Genomic DNA, 26,625 nt, shown 5'->3' with positions numbered 1-26,625 from the left:
TCTCCACACATACTACTTATTTTTTGAGCAAACTAATTTTCTCCTAGTGTTTATACTGTTTAAATGGGAAGAATCAGGTTGGAGAACATTAACTTAACCACTTCTTTCTTTTGAGAGGTGGTCTCTGGTGTAGTAGGCGTTGCAATGTCCGAATTCCTAGTAACTCTTTGGGTCTCTGTAGAGAGGTGGGATGAACTCACCGTGCTGTTTTGTCAACAAAATACAGGCATGAACTTGCACCCACATCCTTAGTCACAAAAACATACACATTCTGTCATCTTGTTTATATACAGCTCTTCTGAGTCATTTTAAAATCTCCATACCATAGAGTTATATACATTTTCCCTTAAACTAAAGGATAGGGCCCAATATTGAGCCGTGTGTGTGTGCGTGTGTGTGTGTGTTAGAGGGAACTGGGAATATGGCAGGAGGGAAATGGCAGCTGTTATAGTCATGTAGCTGCTCTAAGGAGGGAGAACAGCTATGAGAGGTGCATGTCCCCGTATCTTTGCTGAGATTTGAAAATGACCGAGCCCAGTACAATGAACTGGCATTTAGACACATCTCATTTCTTGGGAGAAAGACTGTACATACTGCTCCACAGAAGATAACTTCAAAAGCCTCTCAACCTAAGTGACGTAAATGGTGGGAGAAAAAAGATACAATACAATAGACCACTTCTAAAATTGATAATCTAAAAGAGAGGTCCGCGAACGACAGCCTGAGGCAGCCCACCACTTATTTTTGTAAATAAATACATCTGTGAATGTTTATTTACGTACTGTCTGTTTGCTTTCCTGCTGTGATGGCAGTGTTGAGTAGAATGCAGTAGAGACCCTGAGGTATGCAAAGCCTAAAATATTTATTTGGCTCTTTACAGAAAGTTTTGCAGACCCCTGAACTAAAACAAAAAGAACTTTTCATATGATAGCAGAATATTTTCTAAACTTGAAAATAGGTTTTGCCACTTTGAAAGCTTCCTTCACATCTGAGATTTTTTACTAAAACAGTAGAATAATGATTTTACTAAAATAGTAATGATTTTACTAAAATAGTTTCTGTTCTTTATAAAATAGATTTTAAATAAAATTTCTTCTTTTAAGCTAAAAGCCATGTAGTTCTGATCTTGAGCCCATAGGTCAAGATTAGATTCTAATCCAAAGCACACAGTTGCCCCAAATCTGAAACAATACAGCTCCTGCAGACCCCTCTCTCTGACAGCTGCAGAACGCAGGGCAGGCATGGAGGTGGCCATCGCCACCCACCTGTGCAGAATCTAGAGCCTGTACTGCAGGATTGAGGGCTTCCCTAGTGGGCCCAGGCCTCCTGAGAAGGCTAGGGTAGGATGGGGTGGTGGGGATACTTCAAATACTTATAAAATATTACTGCTTTCTTGTCACAAAGGCATTCAGATTTCAAGGAACTAGGTTATTTCCTGGTTGCTTTTGTGCATCACAAAACTCTAGTGCTTTTGCTCTTACAGAGTGAAGTAAGTCAGAAAGAGAAAATCAAATTGTCGCTTTTACGTGGAATATAGAAAAGTGGTACAGGTGAACTTATTTGCGAAGCAGAAATAAAGTCACAGATGTAGAGAGCAAACTTATGGTTACCAAGGCGGGAAGGGAAAGTGGGAGGAATAGGGAGATTGGGACTGACATATAAACACTACTAAGCATAAAATAGATAACTAATGAGAACCTACTGTATAGCACAGGGAACTCTACTCAATGCTGGTGACTAAGAGCTTTTGCTCTTAGCACCAAAGGTCAGGAAGTCTGTGCACCTCTTTGCAGCTGGCTCACACGTGCACAAATTGGTCTCTCAACTCTGGAAGCTTTTAATGTATGTATGTAGGTATGAAAATTACTATTATCATTTTCTGGTTATAAAGTAATATTTGCAAAGTATTTAAGAAGCAAATAATACGAGTGCAAGTTTTTTCTTAATCTAGAAATAATCAGTGTTTCTATGTATATGTATGGGTATATATACAATTTATAGATACATGTATAATGTATTAAATATATAGGTGGGGCTTCCCTGGTGGCGCAGTGGTTGAGAGTCCGCCTGCCGATGCAGGGGACACGGGTTCGTGCCCCGGTCCGGAAGATCCCACATGCCGCGGAGCGGCTGGGCCCGCGAGCCATGGCCGCGGAGCCTGTGTGTCCGGAGCCTGTGCTCCGCAACGGGAGAGGCCACAGCAGTGAGAGGCCCGCGTACAGCAAAAAAATAAATAAATAAATAAATAAATAAATATATAGGTGATGTGTGTGTGTGTGTGTGTATTCCAAATTTTCACTCTACAATGGAAATCCTTGTATATATATCTTGGTTCTTTTATCCAGCTATTTTCTCAATAAATTCCTGGAAATAGAATTGCGGAGCCAAGGAATGTATAAATTTTATATATAACTATAAAAAATATAAATATTGATAAATTTTGATACATAAAGAATGTACTACTTTTCCTTCCTATCTGGTATGTGACAGAGAGGTGTTTTTTTTCTCCTATACTCACTACCAATGTAATTATTCCTTGCAATCTGATACTTTAAAGGGTACTATTATGAGATTTAACACTTTGGGGCTTATTGGCCATTTTTTTCCCTCTCTAATGAATTGTCTTTTTGTATCCCTTGCCCATCAGTCTATTAAGAGGCAGTATAGATTCTGGAGTCAGGCTGCCTGTGTTTGAATCTCTGCACTATATCACTTGTTATTTTTAACAAACTTGGGCAAGTGACTTAACCTCTTTGTGTCTCCATGTCCCTGTCTATAAGATGGGGGTAATAATAGTACACATATCATGGGGTTGTTAAATAAGTAAAAACCTGCACACAGTAATTGCTATATAAATCTTAGCTGCTATTGTCATTTACCGCCATCTTAATGATTTATAACAGCTAATTACATATTAAAGCTGTTAACCATTTGTCATGTTGTAAATATCTTCCACCAGCTTGTCATTTCTCTTTGCTTTATTTGTGGTGTCTTGTGCCATAGTAAATTCTTTTTTTTGGCTTCTTTAATCTTTTTACCTTTTTTTTTCTTTTTTAAATTAATTTTTATTAGAGTATAGTTGCTTTACAATGTTATGTGAGTTTCTGCTATGCAGCAAAGTGAATCAGTTATACATATACATATATCCACTCTTTTTTAGATTTCCTTCCCATTTAGGTCACCACAGAGCATTGAGTAGAGTTCCCTGTGCTATACAGTAGGTTCTCATTAGTTATCTATTTTATGCTTAGTAGTGTTTATATGTCAGTCCCAATCTCCCTATTCCTCCCACTTCCCCTTCCCCCCTTGGTAACCATAAGTTTGTTCTCTACATCTGTGACTCTATTTCTGCTTTGCAAATAAGTTCACCTGTACCATTTTTCTATATTCCACATATAAGCGATAATTTGATTTTCTCTTTCGGACTTACTTCACTCTGTATGACAATCTCTAGGTCCATCCACATCTCTGCAAATTGTGCCATAGTAATTTAAAATAGATATTTTTTGAACAGTCGAACTCTGCTGTGTGAAGTAAATAGTAAATGTTTCCCTTCAGCCTTCCTTCTCTTACCCACATTTCACCCAGCAACCACTCCCCAGAAGTATAGCACTGTTATGTTTTAAAATATGTTTTATGAGCATATATAATCCTATAATCATATTATTCCAAAACAAATGGAATCATGCCACACACAATGAATTACTGTGTTTTTTATTTGTTTGTTTCCATTTTTTACTTACTATGGGCATCTTTCCATATTTAGAACTAATTCTCTTTGATGGCTACATAGTATCCATTGTATGAAATTTACTGTAATTTTTCTACTGAGCATACTATTTTTCTACATTTGGGTTATCTCTAGGCTTTCTCTGCTACAAATAGTGTCAAAATGAATATCCTTATACATAAATGTGTGAGTATATCTAGAAGTAAATTCTAAGACTGCAATTATTGCATCAAAGGGGAATGTATTTTAAATTTTCACATTTCCCTTCAGCAGAATTTATGCAGAAATTTTAAAATTAAGATAGTTAAATCAGTGATGTTTTCCTTTATGGACTTCTGGGCTTTGATGTTATGCTAAGAAAAAGCCTTCTGCCATCTAAGACTATAAAATATTCTCCCAAGTTTTCTTACAGTAATTTTTAGTTGTTGCTTTTGGGGGATCATAGTTTATAATTCACAGGGAATTTATCTTAACTTATACTCTGAGATAGGGATCTAACGTTATTTTTTTTCCAAATAGATAGCCAGTTTTCCGAAAGTCACTTATTAAGAAATGCACCATTTCATCACTCAATTTGAAATGGCAGCTTTGTTGTTCGCTTAATTCCCGCTGAGTCATATTCCTGGGCTCTGTTCTGTTCCATTCATCTTTTTGTCTACACTGCAGTTACTATAGTTTTATAGCGTCTTTGACAGTTTCAACAATCTTTTTTTTCCTCAAAGGTTGAATTGGAAAGATGGTCAACTTATACTATACTTGGGAAAGTTAATATGTAGGAATTTTCTGTTCCTTGATGATTTGATACAATCCATCCATAAAAATTCTGGGCCTAGTACCTTTTGTTTGGAGAAAGATCGATCATTTATAACCTTTTCAATTTCTTATATTTTCCTATGAAAGTATTCATCTCTCTTTTCATACTTAGTGACACAAAGCTGTGCAAAGCAAACCGTTGCCTTTTAAAGCTGCGAACTTGTGAATATCTCTCTCTTTTAATTCCTAACATCGTATATTTCCGTTCTCTTCTTTTTCTTAATCAAATTTACTAGGGATTTTTCTTTTAATTTTTAAGGAGTTAAGGGTTTCTTTTTTGTTATCCTATAATTGTTTCCTGTACATTTTGTACTCAAAGAATGTTATTGGAACATCTCTGATTTTTGTGGTCTTGCTCATGCATGATAAAATTTTGGAAATCATGGGCACTTGGAAAGATGTACCTTCTCTGATGGACTCAAAGTTGTGTTTATGGCTGTAAAATCAAGCTTTTAATTGGTGGCTTGTATCCTCTATATAATTATTATTATTATTATTATTATTTTTTTTTTTTTTTTTTTTTTTTGTGGTACGCGGGCCTCTCACTGTTGTGGCCTCTCCTGTTGCGGAGCACAGGCTCCGTACGTGCAGACTCAGCGGCCATGGCTCACGGGCCCAGCCACTCCGCGGCATGTGGGATCTTCCCGGACCGGGGCACGAACCCATGTCCCCTGCATCGGCAGGCGGACTCTCAACCACTGCGCCACCAGGGAAGCCCTATATAATTATTTTTATCTCTATGATTTACTACATTTTGAGAGCAGTTTACTGTTCTCCCACTATGATTATGATTTTTCAAATTCTTTATTTCTAACAGATTTTTGTTTAATATATTCTTATTATATTACTCCATAAATAACCTGGAATTTTAGTACAAATTATTAAATTTTCTTAGTCAATACACAATCTCATATTTCACAGTTATTTAGAATTAACTAAATTTTTCTTACTGGTTTCTTTGCTCACTACAGATGGTTTCTTGTATTCCATATCCTCTTATTTTTTGAGTTATTTGTTTTCGTTTCTTTGTTTTTCTGCAGTAGTTCCTCAAACAACTTTTTTTTCAGGAATAATTATGTAAGTAGTATAATTTCTAAGCTTTTCTATACCTGAAAATGCCCCCCCCCACTTCACATGTGAATGAAAGTTCAACTAGGTATCTAAAAATTCTAGGGTCTTAGTTCCTTTAGAACTCTGAAAACATTATTGCTACCAGTCTGATTCTCTTTCTTTAGTAGGTAACTTTTTTTTTCTTTTGTCTAAGTTTTTTGCCTTTTGTAGTATTTTACTGACACCCTTGGAAATCAGAACTCTGACTCAGAGCCCTTTAATCTGAACATTCAAGTTTTTCATTGGTTCAGGAAAACCTTCTGCATCTGTAATTAATTTTAGCATTGCTTCTCTTCCCTCCACTCCATTTCCTCCTGGAGTTTCCACTTTATGGAGAGAGAGTAGATCTTCCCACTCTGCTCATCATGTCTGAGTTCTTCCTTTTGTTCTGCGTGAGTTAATCTTCTTGTGCACTGACTGGCTTTTCAAGAGTGTCCATGCTGCTATTTGTATGACTTCTATTGAGTTTTTACTCCACAAGTCATGTTTTTAATTTCTAAGATCGATCTAGTTCTCTGATTGGCTTCCCTCATAGCAGTCTACTCACATATTAAAGCACTGCCCTCTTGAATCTCACTGAGAAATAAAGCAGACTTTTTAAAAAAGGTCTCCCTCTTTCCTGAATTAATTCACTGAGGTCATTTTCTTGCCTTGCTCAGCTTTGCTCCCCTCTTTCATACTGCTGATTCACTGTATATGTCCAGTGAGTTTTAATTGTCCATTCATGTACTTAAACTCAGCAGAGGGCGTATTAGAATCCTTAGGCGAGCCTTATCATAACTACACCAAGGGCCCCACCTGAACTAATAAATTTGGAATGTTCCAGAGGAGGGCAGTGTTGGGTTAAGATCTTGGGATGCAGAGTCAGACACAGAGATCTGTGCTCAAACCTTGGCTCCACCTCTTGCTAGCTTACCAATTCCTGGTCCCCCTCAGCTTCTGAGCTGGTCCTCTGAGAGCTCACAGGGGTGATAGGCAGGGGCTGGAAGGAGGCACTGGACAAGCTGGGATAGAATGGTGCACCTTCTGAATCTTGAATAGCTCTGCCCATGACTCTGACCAAGTCCACTCCCTTCCTCCCATGTCCGTATCCCTGGTTCCCAGGGAGAGCACCTGCCATCTTTATAACATCACTCTGTCATCACACTGAAGCTAGTTATATTTTTGGACATAATTTATATGCCTGACCCTTGCCCTCTTTACTACCCCTTCAACACCCCTCTCTCTTTCTGCTCCCTGATTTCTTCATGATTCAGAATATCACCTAAATGATACATCAAATGGTCATACACAACAGCTAGGAACCGAGGACCCTGCAATTCTTCCAGGAAAAGCAGGCCCAACTTAAAATTGAATTCCATTCTAAATGTTCATGAGTATGTTTGATATATACACCTCTGCTACCCCCAGCATAGTCAAGCACAGAGGAGACGCAGACACTAGTTGCCCTCAAACAGAATTTGAAATGAACCAGTGGATAATAGTGACCCCCTGCACCCTTGCTGCCTCTCTTTTTGGGGGAGCATACCTGGCAGGGGCACCTTCACCATAACCTCTTCTCCCCCGCATACCCCAAATCATAATTCTTTTGAAACACTCAAAAGTAAAGTAGCTTCTCTCTCATAAAATAGCTGGGGACCCTCAAGCTGAGACAGTAAAAGCCCAGTTGCCATTTTAGGGCTGTGGTTCCATACCGCCCGCCCCACTCTGGGGCCCCAGTGTGTCAGCTGGCTACACCCTGCTTTCCCATTAAAGAGAACATTTATTTAAGTCATCAACAGGTTACTTTTTTTTTTTTTTTTTTTTTTTTTTTTTTTTTTGCGGTATGCGGGCCTCTCACTGTTGTGGCCTCTCCCGTTGCGGAGCACAGGCTCCGGATGCGCAGGCTCAGCGGCCATGGCTCACGGGCCCAGCTGCTCCGCGGCATATGGGATCCTCCCGGACCGGGGCACGAACCCGTATCCCCTGCATCGGCAGGCGGACTCTCAACCACTGCGCCACCAGGGAGGCCCAACAGGTTACTTTTTGATCATTATGACTAAGCTCCTCTTCCAGTTGAGGTTGTGGACTCCATGTAAGCATGGGGGTGGGGGGAATGGAAAGTGTGCTCTGATAAGTGATAAATAAGTACTCATTTAACAGTCAGTAGTTCAAGCCATACAGTGCCTGATGATGGATTCTCCATTCCTGTGACCTCACTGAATGAATGCCATGTAACGTCCTTCAGGGGCATCCACTGTACTTTGGGTCAAATCCACATCCAAATCGAGGCCCACAGAGCCCTGCCTGCGTGATCTCACACTACCTGCCTCCCCATCCCATCAGGCTGTTCTCTCAGTTGCTTTCACCATACTGGCCTCTTTTCTGTTTTCCAAACAGACCAACCCCTTTCCTAGCTCTGCACCTCTCAGAACCCTGCTTAGAATGTCTCTTCCCTAGTGCCTTGCATGGGGCTCCATCTCCTCCGTGGGTCCCAACTCGGAGGTCACCTCCTGCAAGAGGCTTCCCAGACCCCTCCAGCTGAAGTTGCCATCCCACTCCTCGTCTCAGCAGCTACCCTTCCTCATATCCTCCTGTTCGTTTCTTTCACATGCTTGTCTGCCTCTCCAGTAGAACCTGAGTTCTGTGGTGGCCGTGACCCTTTCTGTCTCAATAGCTGTGTCCCCAGCACCTAGAACAGTGCTTTGCTCAAATATCTTTTGGATGAATGAGTAAACAATTGAACTCCCACAACAGTATTGTAAGCTCTGGATATTATTTTAATCCATTTGTGGATGAGGTTCAGAAAAGCTGAATAAATTATTCCAAGTTGTATAGAACTAGTGATTCAGACTCAAGTCTTCCGGGTCTTCTGACTCCAAAAACCAACTTATATACACAAAGGCTAATGACAGAGCCTCAGCTAGAAACAAGTTCCTGATTGCCGAGTTTTGGGGTTCTTTCTCCACAACAGTTTTCCAGCTGTAACTCATGAATAAAAAGAGGACTGGGGAATTATTTCTTTTTATCCTTTTATAGTTCATCCCCTCCCCTCACCCAAGTGGTAGATCTAAATTTGATACAGTGTTTATATTGGGAGTATTTGAACCCAGAATGGAGCTACACTTGTGGTTTGTCAGTTTTGAGGCCAAATCACAATTCAAAAGAATTATTTCTGCTGAGAGCTGAAGGAAAAGCTCTCCAGGTGAGAGGAGGGCAGAAGCATCCTTTCCCCAAGGTTGAGCTTTGTCTGAGCAGAAAAGCTGCAGGACTTCTCCCTGACCCGCCGTGGCCCAGGAAAGGGACCTGCACTGAGAAGGGTCTGGAGCTGATGCTCTTCAAGAAAGAGGCAGGCCCCAAGTGAGCCCAACGTCTTCACTCAGCTTCCTTTCGAAAGTGGACGTCTGACAGAAGAACAGTGATCTCACGGCCCCCTCTTGTGGCCCTGAGGTGTCACTGCAGCCTCTTTCCAAGCCGCGAGAGCAGAGGCTTGCATTACAGGATCGTTCCCTTCCTTTGGCAAAGCCCTGTCCCCTGCGGGTGCTGTGGACACTCAGAGCACCCTTGGAGGAAGTTCCCCACCGTGTTCACATCTCTTTTCCCCTGAAGTCCGCTATCCAAACTCAAAAAGAGGAATAGTTTCATTTTTGTCCCTAATGAGTCCGAAGGCAAAGTTGTGCTCTGGAACTCAGAATCCAACAGGACATTCAGGAGACAGAGGGTACCAGGAGATTTGCTCAAGGACCCTCAAATGAAAGCTAGGTCCCCTAACTCCAAGCCTCCAACTGGTCAGTGTCTGACCACTGCTAGACGGCCCCTCAGGGATTGGTTCCATGGTGCCCAGAGCTGTCCACCTCCCTTCCTGTAATAGGCATGTCAGCATTTACTTGGCCTTATGTGTAAAGCACAGTGAACTAGACATTGCTGACTCTACTTAATGTCCTGCCCATAAAATATATAAATGCAGATGTATTCTTGTCTTGCAGGACTATTGTGAGGATTAAGAGAGCTTATGGGGAATTCCCTGGTGGTCCAGTGGTTAGGACTCTACGCTTTCACTATAGGGGGCATGGGTTCGGCCCCTGGTCGGGGAACTAAGGATCCCACACGCTGCGTGGCACAGCCAAAAATAAAATAAAATATTTTTTTTAAAAAGAGTTTATGGATAAAGTATCCACCACAATGTCTAAGACACAGTAGGTACTCAATAAAAAGCAGCTACTTTAAAAATTAACGCTACTTTCCTAATAGCTCTGTTTTCTTCTACCACATCTGCCTTCCTGTCCCCTGCTTCCGCCTCCCCCTCCACAATATGTATTTATTCATTCATTTTCTCTCCTCAGTTTCGTTTTCAATTTCTCTATTCTCAGTCTCTCCATTCCTTCTGAGATTCTCTGGGCACTCACTGATCTGACTTGCCAGGAACACTTTGCTTGTTTAGAATAACTCTTGGATTTGTCCTGGCACTCTCTGTTCCTTTAATCTGTGGTTCATAATTCCTCAGAAAATAGAAACCACTGGCGCTTCCTCTCTGCCTGAGGGCAGGTTAAGAAGTGCGTGTGCATGTTCCCTCCTCTGGTGGGTTCCTGGGAAGCCTAGACCATGACTCAGCTTGGAAATGATGAATATCTAGCCCAGCCAGTGCTCCGTGAGGGAAGGGAGCAGAGATCTGAGCTGCAGAGGCACAGGTGTGCCTTTAGGACAGCGCGGCCCGGTGGTGGTGGTGCCGGGAGCCTTTGTTGTGTGTGGGAGTCTTGCCTCCCTGAGTTTGGTGAGCGGCCCTATGGGCTCTGCTGACTGACCGTTTCTCTCCTGCTGCAGACCCACTCCGGATACTTCTCCAGCTTGTACCCCCCTCACCAGTTCGGCCCGTTCCCGCATCATCACTCAGTAAGTGCCCACAGTTCAGCCCCATCTGCCACTCGTCCCTCTCCTGTGGCCAGTGCCTCTCAGTCCTTGGCAGACTGACCAGTGCGTGCTCACGGTGTGCGTGCTGGGTCCCCTGGTTCCAGGCTGTCCTGGGAGTGACACATTGCAGGGCATCAGCACACCAGACCACCCAGCACTCAAGTGCACTCAGAGGCCCTTCAGCATCCTGCTGGTGCTCACAGATCCCACAGGTGGCTGGAAACCGGTACAGAGGAGCAGTCAGCAGGTCGGAGTAGGAGGTGGTGTTGGGCTAAAGGGCAGAGTCTCCAAAGTTCTGTAACAAAGTCTAGCAAGTGGGCTGTGTCCTTCCCACAGACCCCTACAGACAAGAACAGCAAGGGCCCCTGGCAGGCTTGCCTGTGTCTCTCTAGGCCATCCCCTCGTGGCCTGTTGAGGGCAGGTTTAATTACAGTCTCGTTTTGAACCCAGTTCCCCTCCAGTGAAAATGCCGCTCCTGCCCACTAGGTGGGAGGGCAGCTCTCCATTTGTGCTAACAAAGTGCCTCAGGCCAGGTGTGCTTAATAGCTACTGATTCCTTGGATGAAGACACAGGAGAAATACACATCACATTTGAACTTGACAGAAGGCCCGTGGACAGACAGCTTGCTGTGTCCAGCAAATTCAGAGCTGCTCAGGAGGAGTTTGCACTCTAGTGGTTGTGTAGTTAGTGTGGATCCTGTTCAAGTTCATCCCTCCAGCTTCCCCCCTGCAGCGCCCCAGGCCCCAGAAGCATCCCAGGCAGCATCCGGCCATTGCTCCGTTACTGTTGAGTGCCTGAAGGAGCAGCCCCGGTAGGAATGATGTCGTCTGTCTTGTCTTGTCTTGTCCTGTCCTTCCAGTATCCAGAGCAGGAGATTGTGAATCTCTTCATCCCAACCCAGGCTGTGGGTGCCATCATCGGGAAGAAAGGGGCGCACATTAAACAGCTGGCCAGATTCGCCGGGGCCTCCATCAAGGTAAAGCCGCTCTTGACAGCTGCCGCTATCCCACCCTCTTCCACCCCCATCTCCACCCCATGTCCCTTGTTCCTTCTGTCCATCCCGGGCAATTCTTACGCCATCCATAAAATCCTACAGGACCTGGAAAGCCTGCCTTCAGGACTATTCCCATGTGCACTCATCTTTACCTCTCTCACTCCTTTTTTGTTCAACTAACAAATGAATAGGAAAAAATACTAGTAATACATAAGCCAACCCGGTCCTCTTTGGGCTACCATTGTCCTCAAGATAAAACAAAGGCTGAGGACTCTCCCAAGTGAAGGGAGTGAGCCTAAGGAGAACAATAATTTATACTCAGCAATTGTCAGTGCTTTGATGCTTTAGTTAGTCTCCATTTCAGAAACCTTTGAACTTTGAAACAAATAGTTTGAATGGAAAACTTGAAAGGCAGATAAACAAAAGCCGGTGACATAACCTGAGCTGCGGCCTCGGGGTTGAGGAGAGGGGTTGAGGAGAGAGGTCAGGAAGGAGTGCCCCTGATTCATGCACTGGCCGAGTGCAGACACAGCTGCAGTTACATTCCCACCGCCTGTCTCCTGGAGTACAATGGGAAGAGTCGGCAGAGAAGCTGAAAGGGGAGGATTATTCGACCCTGGTCCTGCTCCAAGCCCAGCTATCAGCGCTGACTCACGGGCAGAATGCTGAGCACGTCCCAAGCCTCGTGAAATGCTGTCGGAAACAGAGTTCCTGTTGTTACGTAAAATAATTTGCTGCCATGGGACAACCCGGAATTCCGAACAAGAAGTCTCATGACTTGGAGAGAAAGAATGCTTACACTTTCTCCCTAAGAAGAGCTGGAATTTCTCCCACAGCAAGTGTGCTGGAGAAAAAACAAAACAAAACATTCTGAGTAGTGCAGAACAAGGATTGCAGCGAGACCATGAAAGAATTTTATGTAGGTAAATCATTTCCCCTCTCGGTGCTCATTTATCTCACCTGCAAAGTGTGCAGATTGGAGGAGAGCCTGAGGTAGGGGCAGACGGTGGTGGAGCACCCCGGGGCCTTTGCACCCGGCAGGCTTGTTGCAGGTGAGACCCCAGCCCAGGTACTGATGGGCTGTGCTGGGCCCGCCCTCTGTGTGGGACAGGTAAGGTATGGACAACCACTGGGCTGGCTGTACCCTGAGGGCCATTCTCAGTGTCCGGTCCTGTGGTCTGAGGTGCGATGCAGCGCAAGAGACAGAATGAGACAATTTCAACTAAAAGGGACTTGAGGGGTCGTCTCATCAAATCCTCTCTTTTTCCCCTGAGAAAAGGGAGACCGAGAGAGGTAACGGGAGATGGCCAAGGCATGCTGGTGGCAGGACTGGCTCTTAGATAGCAGTTCTGCCGACTTTAGGCTACAGGGCACTTCCCAGGACTAATCGCAGCAATAACTCTCCACTTACCATTGCCCATAAGGAACTAGGGCCCAGTGTTTCATTGACGTGTCAGTGGCCACAAAGCTAAAGAATGTGAGAGCTGAGGTTGGACTGGGCTATCCTATTTTTGGTCCAATGTTTTTTCAACCTGAGCAACCTGAGTGCTACACCAGAGTCATTCCAGCAAGACTTTGGGAAGTAGAGAAGGATCAACCCCTTGGGCTTCCCCCACAGCATCCCCATAGTCCCTCTATGTCCCAGCAGAGTTGAGTGGTGGCATGACTTCTGTGATAGACAAAGACAGCAGGGGACAGAATGGGCTCTGGCTCTCTCCAGAGTAGTAGAGAAAAAGAGGAATCCAGGGAAGCCAAACATTTGCAAGAGACATTTCCTACTTTTAAAATCAATCTGGTTTTTGCTAGATTTCATCTTGACAGGTCTCTGACAGCATCTGTCTCTAAAGGTGATGATCTCACTAATTCCAGAGAACCACCCCCAATCCTGCTCTGCCAGTCTTCAGGGGCCACAACTAGAGGCACATTTGATGCTGCTGGGGCGGGGGGAGAGCTTTACACCAACACGTGGGAGCAGAGTGCTGGAGGGGGTTGGGCTGAGTTGGGATCGGGTGGTGCATGCAAGAGATGCTTCAGTTACAGGCAAGAACTGAGCCCCCGTCGCCTGCCTTTCCTGCACATCGTCTGGCCGACAGGCTTCAGAATGCCACACAAAATTCCTGATCCTTGTTTCAGCCCTGCTCACCCGTGATCTTGGTGGTCACCTCATCTTTCTGCGTCCCATTTGCTTCAGTCATAAAGTGGAGTCCTCGTTCCAGGTCCTCTCAGGGAGTTTGCCTGGGGAGTGCCATTCCAGAACTGCAGGAGCACACATACGGCTCTCAGAGTTCTGGGCTGGGCTGTGAATACCAGGTAGTGGAGAGATGGGGGGCTTTCTTTCAGGATTGGAACAAGGCAACTGTGAGAACTGATTGGGTCAATGTGAATTATGAATTAGCCTTTCAGCCCTTCTTGATTTGGGTGGATAAGAGCTGGGAACCACTGTGTCCATGCTCCTGTCACTCTCATTTACTCTTGGAAATAAGGAGCAGATTTAATGCCACCTGTGGATGTAGAAGTAGAGATGAGGGTTCCCGCCAGGGATCTTAAGGGCCAGTCTGTATGCAGCCTGCTGGTGGGTCTCAGTCCCCTGGACACATCTGTTTTTTTGGCTGAGGCTGCTGCCCTGCAGTTGAAGGCTGGTAGGTGGTCTGCCCACAGCAAAGGGAAGACCCCCCCCTCAGGAAGCTCAGTGGTCGGTGACCTGTGTCTCACGTTCATCCTCGTGCCACTAAGTAGTCAGGGCCAGATCTTCTTTGAAGGTCTCATAGAAGAGTCTCTCCTTTCAGAGTGGGCAAGGTCAGCACAGGCCTTGGGTCTGTCTGCACGGTAAAGCTGGGACAGCGACACAGGACCCTGAGGCCTGCAGGTGCAGCCTGGCTTAGGACATGTACTGAGAGAAAACTAAAACCCTGTGGAGGTGGAGGTCTTCTTGCGGGAGCCAAGACTGAGACACAGTGGTTCAGAGATGATAACTTCAGACACGCCCCGTCAGTGGTGAATCATGTTCACGCTGAACAGTTCAGTCTCGGGGATGGGGTCTCTGGGTGGTGTGTAGGTCTTTATGAGGTGCATTTGTGTACTAACCTCACTCCTGGCTCATCCCTAAGTGCCTGGTGTACTTTTAGTTCATTTAAAAGTAACTTTAGGGGAATTCCCTGGTGGTCCAGTGGTTAGGACTCCACGCTTCCATTGCAGGGGGCACAGGTTCCCTGATTAGGGAACTAAGATCCCACAAGCCACATGGTGTGGCCAAAAAAATAAATTTAACTTTAATTATGCTACATTGTATTTAATTTTAAAGCTACCTTAAAGGTTTTTGAAATAAGGCAGGGTATGCAGGGGAAAAAATACATAAAGAGGATCTAACAAAAAAATGTTGGGTTGTTCCATCTTGAGTTCTGCTAAAAAAGATGTCAGAGTCACAGAGTGAGAGCTAGGAGGTTTTGAGCTTGCCAGGTTCAACTGCCGTGTCTCATCTGTGGGGAGAGGAGGGGTTTGTAGACGCACACTGGAACCAGGGTGTCCTCATTCTTGCTCTGGTGCCGTCAGTTGATTCGTGTGCTACAGAGGAGCTGGTCCTAGTCACACCTGTCGCTAACAGCCCTTTCTGCAGGCTGACTCCAACTTAACTCCTCTGTGGACCAGCCCTTCCTCGCTCTGGGCCCTTGGTGGGCTAGTGGAGCTCCTTGGTGAAAGGAGGCTGGTCACACTACTGGTGGGGGTAGGGACAGGCAGTAAGTACTAACTTGTTTCCAACTATTCTTGGGTGGCCAGAGACCCAAATTTGATACTGGGCGCTATGGTCATAATCTCCTAAGACCCAGGGTGGAAGCAGCAGGGTCAGACAAAGCACCAGGTACAAAGGCATGAGTCTTATAATCTCTTGCTAGTGGGTGTGCCATCCTCTTAGACAAGAAGGAGGAGCTCGGGGAATAGAGCCAAGCAGTAGCATTTCCCTCTTGCTTTGTGAACTGCAGATTGCCCCAGCAGAAGGCCCAGACGTCAGTGAAAGGATGGTCATCATCACCGGCCCACCTGAAGCACAGTTCAAGGTCAGTGCCAAGAACCCCCTCAGCCCTGCAGCCCTGCAGCCCTGGATACAGGGCAGCCTGTTAGGGAAGGCTGAGGGCCTTTAGCAGGTGCAGCTGCCCCAGAGCCAGGTTCAGGCTCTTCTTTGGAGGCCCAACCTCCGTTTCCCTTCCTTCTATAGTCCCCACTCTCCCCTCCAGGCTGCTCCCTCTGTGTGGAGCCCTCCGTCCCTTCTTTCCCGTGGAAAAGTGGACTCTGTCAATGCCCAGTTCAGATGGCATCTCTGATCCCGTTGGTCGTGGTTTTGAAGATGGGGCATAAACATGGGTGTGAGGGGAAATAGCACAGTTTGTTGGAAGTGTTGGTGGGGGGAGGGTGGTGCATTGTTTTCATTTTTATTTTATATTGGAGTATAGTTCACTTACAATGTGTCAGTTTTAGGTGTACAGCAAAGTGATTCCATTATACATATACATATATCCATTCTTTTTCAGATCCTTTTCCCATATAGGTTAGTACACAATATTGAGTACAGTTACTTGTGCTATACAGTAGGTCCTTGTTGACTATTTTATATATAGTAATGTGTATATGTTAATCCCAAACTCCTAATTTATCCCTCCCCCCCACATTTCCCCTTCGATAAACATGTTTGTTTTCAAAGTCTGTGTCTGTTTTGTAAATAAGTTCATTTGTATCATTTAGATTCCACATATAAGTGATATCATGATATTCATCTTTCTCTGACTGACTTCAGTTAGTATGATAATCTCTAGGTCCATCCATGTTGCTGTAGTGGTATTATTTCATTCTTTTATATGGATGAGTAATATTCCATTGTGTGTGTGTATGTATATATATATCTCTTTTGGTTGGAGCATTTACATTTAAGGTAATTATCAATATGTATGTTCTTATTGCCATTTTGATAATTGTTTTGTATTTGTTTTTGTAGGTCTTTTTTTTCCCTTTTTTTTTTCTTCTCTTGTGATTTGATGACTATCTTTAATGTTGTGTTTGGATTGCTCTCTTTTTTGTGTGTTGCTGTTGTAGATTTTTGGTTTCTGGTTACCACAAGGTTTTGATGTGTGTGTGTGTGTGTGTGTGTGTGTGTGTGAGAGAGAGAGAGAGAGAGAGAGAGAGAGAGAGAGAGAGAGAGAGAGAGATGGTTTAAAGTTGCTGGTCTCTTCATTTCAAATGCATTTCCAATATCCTGCATTTGTACTCTCCTCATGACTGCTGGTTTTGGTATCATATTTGTGTGTGGATGATTTCCTACCTTTACTGTATGTTTGCCTTTACCAGTGAGCTTTCCCATTCGTAATTTTCCTGTTTCTAGTTGTGGGCTTTTCTTTTCCACCTAGAGAAGTTCCTTTAGCATTTGTTGTAAAGCTGGTTTGGTGGTGCTGAATTCTCTTAGCTTGTGCTTGTCTGTAAAACTTTTGATTTCTCCATTGAATCTGAACAAGAGCCTTGGTGGGTAGAGTATTCTTGGTTGTAGTTTTCTTCCCTTTTACCACTTTAAATATATGGTGCCACTCCCTTCTGGCCTGCAGAGTTTCTGCTGAAAAATCAGCTGATAACCTTCTGGGGATTCCCTTGTATGTTATTTGTTGCTTTTCTCTTGTTGCTTTTAATATTTTCCCTTTGTCTTTAATTTTTGTCAGTTTGATTAATATGTCTCAGCATGTTCCTCCTTGGGTTTATCCTGTATGGGATTCTCTGTGCTTCCTAGACTTGAGGGAGTGTTTCCTTTCCCATGTTAGGGAAGTTTTTGGCTATTATCTTTTCAAATATTTTCTAGGGCCACTTCTCTCTTCTCCTTCTGGAACCCCTGTAATGCAAATGTTGGTGCATTTAATGTTGCCCCAGAGGTCTCTTAAATTGTCCTCATTTCTTTTCATTCTTTTTTCTTTATTCTGTTCTGTGGCAGTGATTTCCACCAGTCTGTCTCCCAGCTCACTTATTCATTCTTCTGCCTCATCTATTCTGCCTTGGATTCCTTCTAGTGTATTTTTCATTTCAGTTATTGCATTGTCCATCTGTTTGTTCTTTAAATCTTCTCTTTGTTAAATATTTCTTGTATCTTCTTGGTCTGTGCCTCCATTCTTTTTCCAAGATCTTGGATTATCTTTACTATCATTATTCTGAGTTCTTTTTTCAGGGAGATTGCCTATCTCTAATTCACTTAGTTGTTCTTCTGGGATTTTATCATGTTCCTTCGTCTGGAACATATTTCTCTGCTGTCTCATTTTGTCTGACTTTCTGTGTTTGTGGTCTCCGTTCTGCAGGCTGCCAGATTGTAGTTCTTGCTTCTGGTGTCTGCCTTAACCCCTGGCTGAGGTTGGTCCAGGGGCTTGTGCAGGCTTCCTGGTGGGACAGACTTGTGCCTGCCCATGGGAGGGTGGAGCTGGGTCTTGTCCCTCTGGTGGGCAGGGCCATGTCAAGGGGTGTGTCTAGAGGTGGCTGTGGGCTCAGGATGACTTTAGGCAGCTGTCAGTGGGTGGGGCTGTATTCCCACCTTGTTGGTTGTTTGGCCTGAGGCGTCCAAGCACTAGAGCCTGCAGGCTGTTGGGTGGGGCCAGGTCTCTACCAAGATGGCGACCTCCGGGAGGAGGCATACTCACGCTGAGAAGTATTCCGTGGGGCCTCCGCCACCAGTGTCCTTGCCACTGCAGTGGGCCACAGCCAACCCCTGCCTCCCCAGGAGACCCTCTAAGACCCACAGGTAGGTCTGGCCCAGGCTCCTATGGAGTCACTGCTTTGCCCTGGGTCCCAGTTCACATGAAACCTTGTGTGCACCCTCCAAGAATGGAGTCTCTGTTTCCTCTAGTCTTGCAGAGCTCTTGCACTCAAGCCCCACTGGCCTTCAAAGCCAAATGCTCTGGAGGCTACTCCTCCAGATGCCAGATCCCCAGGCTGAGGAGCCTGGCATGGGGCTCAGAACTCTCACTCCTATGGGAGAACCTCTACAATATAATTAGCTTCCAGTTTGTGGGTCACCCACCTGGTGGGTATGGGATTTGATTATATCGTGAAAGCACCCCTCCTGCCATCTCGTTGTGGCTTCTTCTTTGTCTTTGGATGTAGAATATCTTTTTTGATAGGTTCCAGTGTTTTTTGTCAATGGTTGTTCAGCAGTTAGTTAGTTGTGATTTTGGTGTTTTCGTGAGAGGTGGTGAGCTCAAGTCCTTCTATTCCACCACCTTGACTCCCTTCCCCTGCATTGTTTTGTTATTGCCTTTTCACCCCTAGGAAAATTATAACTTGAGTTTTCTAAACGTCAGAAACATTTATTTGTAAAAGTATAATTTGTATTAAAAATATTTAAAATGTGTCTGAAAAAAAATTAACACGTGTAAATGTTCAAGAACAATAATCTTTCAACTCATGAATGGATAAACAAAATGTGGTATATCCACATAATAGGATATCATTCAGCCATGGAAAGAGTGAAATTCTGATGCATGGTATATCATGGATGAACCTAGAGGACATTACACCAAGTGAAAGAAGGCAGACACAATAGACCACATAATATATATTCCATTTATGTGAAACATCCAGAAAAAACAAATCCAGAGACAGAAGGGTAGTTTAGTGGCTGCCAGGGACTAGGGGAAGAGAGGAATTGGGACTATCTGCTAATAGGTATGGGTTTTTATTTGGGGGAATGGGATGGAAATGTTCTGGATAGCAGTGGTGGTTGCACAACCTAGTGAATATACTAAAAACCACTGGAGTGTACACTTTAAAATGCTGAATTTTAAATTACGTAAGTTATATCTCAGTTTTTTTAAAAGTTCTTTTAGGGACTTCCCTGGCGGTCCAGTTGTTAAAACTGTGCTTCCACTGCAGGGGGCACGGGTTTGATCCCTGGTTGGGGAACTAAGATCCCACATGACATGCGGTGCAGCCAATAAATAAACAAATATATATATATGTTTTTAAAGTTCTTTTAAAAAGAACAAAAAGCTTTTGGCTACACTGGCTCTGGAGTTAAACATCAAAGAGCAAATCCCATCAACACCACCCTTGCCTTCATCCTTTAATAACCGGAGGCTTGAACATATTGTGGTGGGAGGAAGTTAAGAATTCCCTGAAAAAATTCATTCAACCAAACATTTACAGGTGCTCAGGATACGGAAATAAGACATGTAGTTCCACCCTGACCCTATACACAGAAAGCTTCCTGTGCGATCCATGTGCAAACCTGAAGACACGGGAGTGTCTGTGCATGTCTGCAAGGTGCACTTCTTGGGTGTGGCAGGCACGCACCCACCGGGTCTGAGCGAGCTGAGCAGACCCCGGGGAGCATGGGGCTGGGGCTGTACCATTGCCTGGACTCACTGGTTCCTGTAATAGTGCTGCTAAAGCAGGTTGACGTGTCTTGCTCTCTCAGGCCCAGGGGCGGATCTTTGGGAAACTGAAAGAAGAAAACTTCTTTAACCCCAAAGAGGAGGTGAAGCTGGAAGCCCACATCCGAGTGCCCTCCTCTACAGCCGGCCGTGTGATCGGCAAGGGCGGCAAAACCGTAAGTGTGCTCTGAGCTGGCTTCGTCTCCTGGCCTGACTTCCCTCAGACCCCCACTGACTCTTCAAGGACAAAAATGTAATTAGCATCATCCAGAGCTGAGGGCCCCAAATCCACAGTGCTGAGCCAGACGCCGAAACACCGGGGTCCTGGGTCCAGGAACACTGCATCTAGACTAGGTGCTGGGAAGTGAAGACAGGGAGGCTGCCTCCTGCCCCTGTAAACCCACACACACAGCAGCAGGAAAACGCTACGGAGCAGAGCCCCGCCCAGAGTGTACAGACGTACCTTTTGCAGACATTCTGGGTTCCGGTTCCCGACCACTGCAGTGAAGCAAGTCACAGGAATTTTTTTGGTTTCTCCCTTCACAGGTGAATGAACTGCAGAACTTAACCAGTGCAGAAGTCATTGTGCCTCGTGACCAAACACCAGATGAAAATGAGGAAGTGATTGTCCGAATTATCGGGCATTTCTTTGCCAGCCAGGTACCTGTGCTGTGAGGGTCCAGTCTCTCCTGCTAATCTCTTTGCAAGTCTCTAAGTTCTTGGTGACCTGTCCGGTGGCCCCAGGCCGTGCACACACACACACCCACCCTGACCCCCATGCACAGATGGAACAGGGCAGGGGCAACTGTTCCTTGCTCACCACTGCTCTCCCAGGCCTGCTGGAGGAGCCTGAGGAAGGGTATAGAGCTTTGGAGTCAAGCCAGCACAGTTCAAGCCTCTGAAATGCTGAACTGCGGGCTCTCCTGTTCCCTCGTCCTCCTGCTCAGGCCTCAGTCACAGCCTTCCCTTGCTGGGAGCCATATACCAGGCAAGGGCCACCCTTGGGCCGAGGACCAACCTAGGTGCCAGAATTCCACTATTACGGGTTAAACGCTCACGTCAGGAGACCCTTGTTTCTCTTTCCTCTCCTCCGCTTCACTGTGACAACCCCCATTAGGACTCAGGGCCCCACACAGCTGCTTCTCTTCCAGTCAGAAGGGCTAGTGACTCAGAATCACGTGACCTGGTTCTTTTTGATGCTTTTTTGTTGTTGTTGGGGGAAGGGGTTGGGTTTGGGGATAGAGCAGTCCAGTCCCTGTCCCAACGAAGTGGAGGCAGTCTAAGCCAACACTGCAGGTTTGTCTGAGCGTCAGCCTGCGCTCTCAGTGCCATGCCTTTGCCAGGACCGGCCATGCAGCTGTGCCCTGCACCCCACCAGCACCCTTTGAGACCCCTATAGTCCGAGCCCAACTACACCACCCGTGGGGCTCTCCCATCCCAGCTCTTCCAGTGTCCCGGGCATGGGTCTCAATGGCTGGGCTCCTGTAGGCGTTCAGTCTGCAGGGTTCTCCCTGCAGTGGGAGCAGCAGGGTGGGTGAGGGGACAGGTTTGGGTTCGTGTGTTTTCTCCACTTGTCCAGGGTAAAGTGTCTGGGCCAGTTTCTCACTTTCTTCCCATCCCATTGACTGTCCATCTTCCCATGCCATACACCACTGTCTCTGCAGTAACTCTAGGAAGGCGGGGAGGAGGCGAAGCGTTGGACATTGGAGCATGTGGTGGCTGGGAGGGAGGATGCCGTCTGACCTCTGCAGGTTCCCTAGTCACTGATGCCCTGGTTCTGCCTCCTGGAGTCCCACCCTCTTACCCTCCACCCAGCAGCCTCGGCGGGGTGGGGGTGGGGAGCTCTGCCACTTTACTTCCAGGCAGAAAAGGCCTGGAGTCAGGGCCTCAGTAGGTAGATGACACTTTTCTGAGTTTACCGCCTCCTTCCCCCAAGTCCCAGCCCCGCTTCCCCACACCCCACTGCTTGTCCTCAGAACTGGGTTCCTTTTCTCCCCTGTCCCCCTCCTCTCCCTTGCTGCAGACTGCACAGCGCAAGATCAGGGAAATTGTACAACAGGTGAAGCAGCAGGAGCAGAAATATCCTCAGGGAGTTGCCTCACAGCGCAGCAAGTGAGGCTCCCACAGGCACCAGCAAACAACGGATGAATGTAGCCCTTCCAACACCTGACAGAATGAGACCAAACACAGCCAGCCAGATCGGGAGCAAACCAAAGACCATCCTGAGGAATGAGAAGTCTGCGGAGGCGCCAGGGGCTCTGCAGAGGCCCTGAGAATCCGGGGGGCCAGGGAGGAGGCGGGAGGGCAGCCGTGCCAGGGCCCGGCCTCCCAGCTCCCCCAGGGCCTCTGCAGGCTTCCCAGCCATCCACTTCACCATCCACTCGGGTCTCTCCTAACCCCACCACGCTATCCCTTCTAGTTGAACTAACATAGGTGAACGCGTTCAAATCAAAGCAAAATTCACACCCTTTTCTTTTTGTGGAAAATTGTCTCTGTACATGTATGTACATATTAGAAGGGAAAGATGTTAAGATATGTGGCCTGTGGGTTACACAGGGTGCCTGCGGCGTTAATATATTTTAGAAATAATATATCAGATAACTCAACTAACTCCAATTTTTAATCAGTTATTCTTTCTTCTTTTTAAAGAGAAAGCAGGCTTTACTAGACTTTAAAGAATAAAGTCGTGCTTTGGGAGTTCTAACGGTTTAGTAAGGAGCTTCAAGGCCACCCACTCAAAATTCACCCGGAGGGAAATCTCATCGAAAGGACACTCACAGCAGTTCTGGATCACCTGTGTATGTCAACAGAAGGGATACCGTCTCTCTGAAGAGGAAACTCTGTCTCTCTTCATCCCTGTCTAGCTCACACACCCATTTCTCTTTGCTTCACAGGTTTTAAACTGGTTTTTGCATACTGCTATATAATTCTCTGTCTCTCTCTGTTTATCTCTCCCCTACCCCCTCTCTCCCTCCCCGTCCTCTCCATCCCCTCTTGTTAATTCCCTCATCCCTCTGTCTCAATTCCCATATCTACGCACCCCCCAGGCAAAGCAGTGCTCTGAGTATCACATCACACAAAGGAACAAAAGCGAAACACACAAACCAGCCTCAACTTACACTTGGTTACTCAAAAGAACAAGAGTCAATGGTACTTGTCCTAGCATTTTGGAAGAGGAAAAACAGTAACCCATCAAACCAACCAACCAAACAAAGAAAAATTCCACAAAGAAAGAATGTATTTTGTCTTTTTAATGTTTTGGTGTATAAGCCATCAATATTCAGCAAAATTATTTCTTTCTTTTAAAAAAAAATATGGAGGAAAATAGCAATTTACACGAGGTCGTTGGCCCAGGGCGTTAAATTTACAGATTTTTTTAACGAAAAAAAACACACAAAAAAAAGCTACCTCAGGTGTTTTTTACCTCAGCACCTTGCTCTTGTGTTTCCCTTAGAGATTTTGTAAAACTGATAGTTGGAGCATTTTTTTATTTTTTTAATAAAAATGAGTTGGAAAAAAAATAAGATATCAACTGCCAGCCTGGAGAAGGTAACAGTCCAAGTGTGCAACAACTGTTCTGAATTGTCTTCCGCTAGCCAAGAACCTATATGGCCTTCTTTTGGACAAACCTTGAAAATGTTTATTTAAAAAAAAAAAAGTGACAAAGAAAAACAGAGAGAGAGAATATTGGAGATGTCCTGAATTTCAATAGGGTACGCGCCATTAGGGCTTTTTGCGCTAAAGGATGAACATGTACTGGTTTATGTGAACAAGCCATTTTACCACCAGACTGCAATGCCAGTTTCCTCTACTGCAAACAGTGTTCTGTGACAAAAACAAAAACAAACAAAAAGAAATATATCCAGCTAACAAGATCCTGGTGTCTTGGTCTCTTATTTTACTAAGTATCACCCATCCCAAAGTGTCAGCTGAATTCCACCTCTGAGGGGACTTCAGGGAAATGGGTGGCATATACCGTCAGGACTGGGAAGCTACACTGAGGAGGCTGGCTTCTCCAGGCAGGTCTTTGGGAGAATTTAAACTAGGTCAGTGGTGCTCAGACTGTGCTCCTCAGACCAGCAGCACCAGTATCACCTGGGAACGTGTTAGAAATGCAGGTTCTCAGGGTCCACCTTGGGACAGAAATTCTAAGGGTGGAGGGTGGGCCCGAGCAGTCTCCGTCAGTGAGCCCTCTGAGTGATTCCGATGTACGCTGAGGTTTGAGAACCAGAGAACTAGAGGGCTGGATACTGACTGCACAGTAACTAGGTAAGGCCATCCCCTATCTTAAGAAACTTTAAGCCTGGCCAGGGAAAGAGCTTATTTTTATGTGGGGGGAAGGAAGAGGAATATGCCTGACAATTTAAGGGAAGAGGTACTTCCTTCACCCCTCCCCAGAAGCCCAATTATAAGTATGTCAGGAGATGTGGTGAGTAGGCCTGGACATCCGTTCTATCCTGGTTCGTTTCCCTCCAACTTTGCCTCAAGACAATCTCGTTTTCTCCAACATGGAGCTATGGGAAGGAAGAGGTGTGCAAATTGGAAGAGGATTCCAGCATAGAGGGAGAACTTAAAAACATGAGAAAAAGGATCGCTAGATAGAATAGAAATTTGGAGGGGTTTCAACAGAAGAGAGGATATGATGAGCCCTAGACAGAAGGCATCTTGACAGGTAGCAAGGGTAGAAGAAAACACTGGACTTCTAAGGGAAGCAGGGGGAAATTGATAACCTGGCATCAGCTAGGATGTGAATGACTCGGTGACTGAGTAGACAGGGATGGGATATGGACTTACGGAGTATGAAAGCATTTGGCCTAGTCTTGTTCCTGCATCCCTGGGGAAGGGCATGGGCGACAGAGGCATCCCCGTGTGAACGATGATGAGGGAAGCCCACAACTGTAGGAATTCAGAGACCAGCCTAAATTGTACATATGCATCCAAATCTTTCACTGTCTTAAAGCCTAATGGAGATACCTGTGACCTGCTACCGCTAATGTCTAAACCACTGCTAGCAAATCCCCTGATGTTTACTGTCAGTTGTTGCCGCCTTTTATTTCTTCTCTACATTCCCCTCAAGGTGCTGGCGAATTAAAATTTGAGACTTACCCCATATGCATGTTAATTTTCTATTCTAGCTCACATCAGCCACGTAAGTCACTGTCTCTCTAGAAGCCGTGAGTGCTCTTAACAGCTCTTGCTCTCACAGAAACAGCCAACATGAGGAGAAACCTCATGGAACAACTATATTCTAACTTGACCTCGATCCTCCTGTGTTCTCTTGTAAAAGCAGGGATCCAAGGTACTTGGTTTGTTCCCATTTTAAGATCTAACCTAATCTCAGATGTGGCTGACAATAAACAGTGAAGAATATTCCCTTTTGCCTCCAGTAACCTCTAGTGATCAGGGCAAACTCTGAATGAAAAACCAAACTCAAACGGATCCCTGTATCAGTTTATCTGTAATTGCAACACTTCCTAATATGAAAGATTCCCCTGACTCCTGAATGTCCCTGATTCTCAATAGCTATAAAACTGCTCCCAGTCACCCTCACTGAAACTGGCAAAACCTTTTCTCAACTCTAAATTCACAGAACAGCAGTACTGGGAAAGGATTTTCGAGGTCATTTGGTCCACTTTCCTAATATGGAATAATGTCCTCGAAACTCTCTCCAAAGTCTGGCCACCCCCCAGCGAGGAGAAACGCGGCTCCTAAGGCAGACAGTTCTGCCGTCACACAGTCCAGCCTCATAGATCTTCCTTCCACTGATCTGAAATCTGCTCACCCCACAACCACCACACACTGAATCTGCTACATGTTACTTAAGACAACTCCCCTAATGTTTGAAGACAGTTGTCTAGTTCTCCCTTTACTCAGTTCCTCCAGTCATCCCTCATTGCTGGGACTTGCTTTCCCTCGGCTGTGAAAAATCATTGTGATGGAATACAGCCCCACCTCCTGCATCCTGCACCTTCAAAAGCCCCAGTAACTGGCGGTCAGCATGGGAGGCCTTGCTAGGCAAACAGAGCAAGGGGCTGTGAAGGGAACTTAACCAGGGCGTTAGCTCAGCTTTGCCCTAGGGCAGGCCTAAAGGCAGGGGTGGGTGCCTCTTTCCCTGTACCAGATCTCTACCAGTCTCACTTTCTCATCAGGAGAATAAGAAAGCCCAGGCCCAGAGGTTTTCTCCCTGGTTGCCTGTACACTAGCTAAATAACCTTGTGCATATCACAGCCTCTTGGAGGCCTGTCTCCTCATCTGTAAAATAAAAGTTTGAACACAACAAAGTCTTTGATCTAACTGATGTATAAGAGGGGACTTCAAGTCAAAAATGGCTTCTGTTTAGCAGCCTTCAATGTTCCTTCTTACAATTTCTCATTAAACATCAAGAAAGGGGGCTTCCTGGTGGCGCAGTGGTTAAGAATCCGCCTGCCAATGTAGGTGACACGGGTTCGAGCCCTGGTGCGGGAAGATCCCACATGCTGCAGAGTAACTAAGCCTGTGCGCCACAACTACTGAGCCTGCACTCTAGAGCCCGTGAGCCACAACTACTGAAGCTTGCACGCCTAGAGCCCATGCTCCACAACAAGAGAAAGCACCACAATGAGAAGCCTGCGCACTGCAAACGAAGAGTAGCCCCCCGCTCACTGCAACCAGAGGAAGCCCACACACAGCAATGAAGACCCAAAGCAGCCAAAAACAAATTTAT

At 45.5% G+C, this 26,625-nt stretch overlaps 1 protein-coding gene across 3 annotated transcripts in view; it reads left to right on the top strand.

The window, feature by feature from the left end:
• Positions 1-23,146, top strand: part of IGF2BP2 (insulin like growth factor 2 mRNA binding protein 2) — a 159,432-nt gene extending 136,286 nt beyond the window's left edge. For all 3 annotated transcript variants that reach the window (XM_081236066.1, XM_081236065.1, XM_081236067.1), the window contains 6 exons: positions 10,454-10,522; positions 11,401-11,517; positions 15,513-15,587; positions 19,967-20,098; positions 20,469-20,582; positions 21,946-23,146. In XM_081236066.1, the coding sequence (XP_081092192.1) occupies positions 10,454-10,522; positions 11,401-11,517; positions 15,513-15,587; positions 19,967-20,098; positions 20,469-20,582; positions 21,946-22,038 (600 nt within the window). In that variant the 3' untranslated portion in view covers positions 22,039-23,146. The remainder of the gene's footprint in view (positions 1-10,453; positions 10,523-11,400; positions 11,518-15,512; positions 15,588-19,966; positions 20,099-20,468; positions 20,583-21,945) is intronic.
• Positions 23,147-26,625: the final 3,479 nt, after the last annotated feature.

Source organism: Mesoplodon bidens (genome assembly GCF_964165515.1).
Source record: "Mesoplodon bidens genome assembly, chromosome: 5".
NCBI lineage: Eukaryota > Metazoa > Chordata > Mammalia > Artiodactyla > Ziphiidae > Mesoplodon > Mesoplodon bidens.
Note: the sequence above shows the minus strand (reverse complement) of the source record. Positions and strands in the feature narration are given on the sequence as shown.